Source organism: Antrostomus carolinensis, unplaced genomic scaffold, assembly GCF_000700745.2.
Source record: "Antrostomus carolinensis isolate BGI_N321 unplaced genomic scaffold, ASM70074v2 scaffold30812, whole genome shotgun sequence".
In the NCBI taxonomy this organism is placed as follows: Eukaryota; Metazoa; Chordata; class Aves; order Caprimulgiformes; family Caprimulgidae; genus Antrostomus; species Antrostomus carolinensis.
The window spans coordinates 1-4,417 of NW_010302141.1; the positions used below are offsets into that span (position 1 = coordinate 1).

The following is a 4,417-nucleotide window of genomic DNA, read 5'->3' on the forward strand; positions in this document are numbered from 1 at the left end:
CACCTCTGGGCCTGGCTGAGCCCAGAAAGCAGCAGAGCCCGGTGAAGGGTGCAGGCAGGGTGCACCCAGGCAGCAGGCAGGGCACCCACCCAGCTCCATCCCTCGGTGGCCGTGGGGATGGCAAGGGCAGGGCACAGCAAACCGTGGGGTGAAGGAGGACCCTGCACGCACCTTATTGCCCAGCAGCATGATGACCACGTCCTTCTGGGCATACTCGTGGATCTCCGTCAGCCAGGCCTGTGGGGCAGTGGGGTTGTGTCGGGGTGAGTCTGCTCTCAGCTCACACCCCCCACGAGGACGGGGAAAACAGCTTTTTATTTTTATATGAGAACCATTCCAGCATCACAGCCGAAAACGCCCCATCTCCTGGCTATGGCCCAAGCCTACACATAGTTCACATCCATCCCAAGCTGCCTGTTCCCCCTCCAGCCATCTACCATGTCCCTGACCAACACACACCCAGCTGTGCAGCACCCACCCAGGTGCCCTGGGGCTGAGCTCCCAGCCAGCCAGGTCTGGCTGAAACAACCTGTGCTTGTACATAAACCAGGCTTCCAACTGCCCCAAACACCCAGCAAGCTACACAGGGCACCCATGACCCCAATCCCTGGGGAGAAACACCCTCCCAGCCCCCTGAGGGGCCCCCCGAGGGGACTCACACGGATGTTGTCGAAGGACATCTTGCTGGTGATGTCGTAGAGCAGGAGCAGGGCTGGAGGGGAAGAGGCAGAGGTATTGCCCCACTGCAGGGATGTGCTCTGGCTGGTGTCCCCCATCCCTGCCAGACCCCAAACCCACCTTGAGCATCCCTGTAGTAGGCGTGGGTGACGCTGCGGAAACGTTCCTGTCCTGCCGTGTCCCAGATCTGCCGAGAAGCCGCCACGGTGAGAACGGGGAGAGGAAACCCCCCGGCTGGGGATGCCACTGTGGCTCCCGGCCCCACCGGACCACACTCAGCCTCAGGGTGGGGTTTCCAGCAATCTGGCTGGGAATTGCTCACCCCTTCCCAAAGCTCACCTGCAACTTCACCTTCACACCATCCACAGCCACCACTTTGTTCTGCAGAAGAGAAGGAGAGCAGGTTTATCAGCCCACAACACTCCTTGGCATGGCTACTTGCCACCCCTGGTGTGGAGCTGGCCATGCCCTGGCCCTTTGGCAGGATGAAATAAGGCTGCCCATGGAGCTGGGGGTCAGAGCCTCATTGCTACAAACCCTGATCCTGCTGGGGGGCTGCAATGGCACATGGTAGCTACAGAGACACCCTGGAGCTGCATCTCCTTGTGCCAGGGTGGAAAAGAGCAGAATCAGGCCCTGATGGAGACAGGACAGGGAGATCCCAGTCTGCTTTGGATCCTTGTTCATCTACAGCCAGTGCCCCTGTAAGAAGCTGGCTAACCATGCCAGCTGCCCTGCAAAGCCCAGGGACACTGACCCGCTCCAGCTCCTGCCAGGCAGTCCTGGGCTTGCAGCAGCCCCTGCCTGGGTGGCCAGGGAAGCTCAGCAGAGCTGGGCAGGTCTTGCATGAACTACATGCAAATGTACCTTCATTAATAACACCTCAGCCTGCTTTAATAATGTCTCCCCAGCATAAAGCCCTGACTTCTCTGCCAGGATTCCTCTGCTCCATGTGCAGAACAAATCACCCCTGCACTAAAAATCTGGGCTGTTTCCATCAGTTTAGGGCCTTCAGATGCTGTGAGCTGCCTGGGGATGCTCAGTGGGTGACACTGGGTGTCCAGCTCAGCTTTCCTTACTGGTGGGAGCCTTACTTGGCCCTTAAAGGTGGTTGTGCATATGGAGCTGGGGGGTTGCAGGTGGCAGATAGCTTTATCTGGCATGGCAGGAGGAAATCTCCCAGGTCAGGGCAGTTTGCATTCAGGCATGGGAGCCCTTCAACCCTGCAGCCAGGTTGGGACTGGGAAAGGGAAGCAGCATTTGGAAGTGAGGAAGGAAGGCAGTTATCAGAGAGGGCTTAAGCAATCGCTGTACCCAACTCAGAAGCCCAGGGACTTCTCTCCAGAGGTCCAAGAAAAGAAAAGCAGGAGTTACCAAAGGGCTGTTTTAAGACTCTTCGAGAATTGTATTTGAAGGGATGATTCTGGGAAAAAAGAAAAAGAAAGAAAGAAAGAAAGAAAGAAAGAAAGAAAGAAAGAAAGAAAGAAAGAACCAACCCTATAAATAATTTGGTTGCCTGGAATTGTTTGAAATGGAAATTCAGTCCATGTGGAGATGACAGAGCTTGAGAAAATTGGCTGAATTAAAAAAAAAAAAAAAATCCAGCATGATTCCAGAATTATGAGAGTTTTTACTTTGTTTCTCAAACAGTTGCTGCAAAAAAGTGCCCTAGGAGACTCTGGAAATTATCTAGCAGCAGCAGCAAGCCATGAGCTGCTGGAGGGGACACTTGTACAAGGCAGAACTGACAATACTCCTGGGGCCACCAGCACTGAGCCCAGCAGTGGGACACGGCAGATTTTCCTTCTTTCAGGACTTTGTTGAAAGGAAAGGCCATGAGACCAACTGCAAAGCAAACCCACAGCCTTTCCCCTCACCAGCTCCTCAATTCCTCCCACAAGCCAGGAGCAGCCTGGGCAGCAAAGGCAGCAGGAAACCAGAGCAGTTGCAGCTGCGGAGGCAGAGGAAGCTCTGACCACACTCGACACGTGTCGGCAGCCGTGGGACACCCCCGTGACTGCAGAAAACACTGCTCTGCCACCCTGCGCTGCAGACAGCTCTGCCTGCCTGGGCATCCCTGGAGATCTGGTGAACAGAGAGCAGCGGGAGGGTTTAAACAGGATCCAGTGACCTTACCAACTCCTCAGCAGTCCATTTCAGCCCTTTCAAGGCACAAAATTACAGCAACCAGTGTTTGCCCCCCCCAAGCCATTGGCCTCAGCCTGGCCAGTGGAGTGTGCTGGCCACCCACAGCACACCCCCAGCCCACACACCCGGCCGGGATGGGTTGAACTGATGTTTTTTGCTGATTTAAAGGCAAGAGGTGACATTCCCTGCGGGCTCTTCCATCTGTTACCACTCTCCCAAGGGAAGGTGGAAGAGTTTCAGCAAGTGCCTGCAGCTGGTTGGGAGATTATTTGGGGTACAGAGGCAGGAAACCCCACGCCCCTCCTTCCCAGCACCCCATCCTGGCTGAGGTGTGGGTCAGGAAAGGCGAGAGGCCAGCAGCCGTGGTGGTCTCACCCGGAAATCTATGCCCACGGTGGCTATGAACGTCCCGGAGAGAAAGGCCCCGTCTTTGAACTGGAGCAGGAAGCAGGTTTTCCCCACGCCCGAGTCTCCAAGTAACATCACCTGCAAGATGGGCGCAGGGAGAGGTGTCAGCAGGATGGGGAGGGGGCAGCATCCCTGGGTGGTGCTGGGCCCTCCCCAGTCCCTTCTGTCCCTCTGTTTCTTTCCCCAGGGCTGGTCCTGCCGGGTCTGGGGAGCCCAGCGAGAGCTGGGGATGGGACCCCTGAGGCTGCAGCCAAGCAGCACCCCAGGGCAGCAGAGCAGCCCCCAGCCACTGGAGAGGGGGAGAGCAGAAGAGGAGAGGTGGTGAGAAGGCAGGTACTGCAGCAAGAAGAGATGTTTCCTGGCTGGCCCAGGCCATCTCCCAGCCCAGGAGGCTCCCGGAGAACTGGCCACAGCTCCCAAACACGTGGAGGTGCTTCCAGCCATGCTTTGCCCCCAGCCCAGGTGTGCCCAGCCCAAGGGCTGATGCATGGCTTGGGCAAACCCCGCCGTGTCCGGGACTCTCGCCCTGTTGGTGCCCAGCGGGGCCCCTGCCTGCCACAGACACCAAAGCAAACACAGCACCTTTTCCCCTCCTGCTAAGCAAACAGGCTCAGCCTGGGCTTGCTGGCCACTCTGGCACTGCTGGACCTGGGCAGGCAGCAGCCAGGACCAGTGCTGGTCTCTGTAAGTGCTGGTCTCCATAAGCTCAGCCTTACCCACCACCCCAACGCTATGCTATTGTCCCTGCTCACCACCAGCAGCCCTTTCCTGCCTGGCAATAATTAACCTGATGCTGATTGCATCTATCCCTTGCCTAAAAATAGCAGTGAGCAGGACACCAGTAAAAATCCATCCCCACAAGCCCACCCTGCGGGGATGCTGTAGCCTGTAAATCAAACCCACACAGCCCTGCTGCCCCTGGGTTGGGCAAACACAGCGAGTCATGGCCACAGGGATGGCACAGCAAATGCCCCACGGGTCAGCACATCCAGAGCTGGGGCTGGAAATGCTCAGGTGATGGTCAAATCCTTCCCCAACCCATTCCAGACTGGAGGACAGCTGGGAACACCACCCAGTGCTGTCTCCACCTTGCTCTAGATTAAGCTGGCAACTGATTTCCAACCTCAAACACTAAAATTGCACTCTGCTGAAAGGAGGCAGAGCCGAGAGGATAAAGGCAAAG

General features: G+C 56.9%; 1 protein-coding gene across 1 annotated transcript; it reads right to left on the minus strand.

Annotated features, from left to right (window-relative positions):
* Positions 1-171: 171 nt before the first annotated feature.
* LOC104521651 (ras-related protein Rab-37) lies at positions 172-3,309 on the minus strand (the record flags this gene model as incomplete). The annotated part of the gene is made up of 5 exons (XM_010163719.2): positions 3,202-3,309; positions 1,018-1,059; positions 799-865; positions 660-712; positions 172-237 (listed from the first exon to the last, which is right to left on the minus strand). Coding segments are annotated over exons 1-5 (336 nt in total), but the record flags the coding sequence as incomplete, so codon positions are not given.
* Between the last annotated feature and the right edge of the window lie 1,108 nt (positions 3,310-4,417).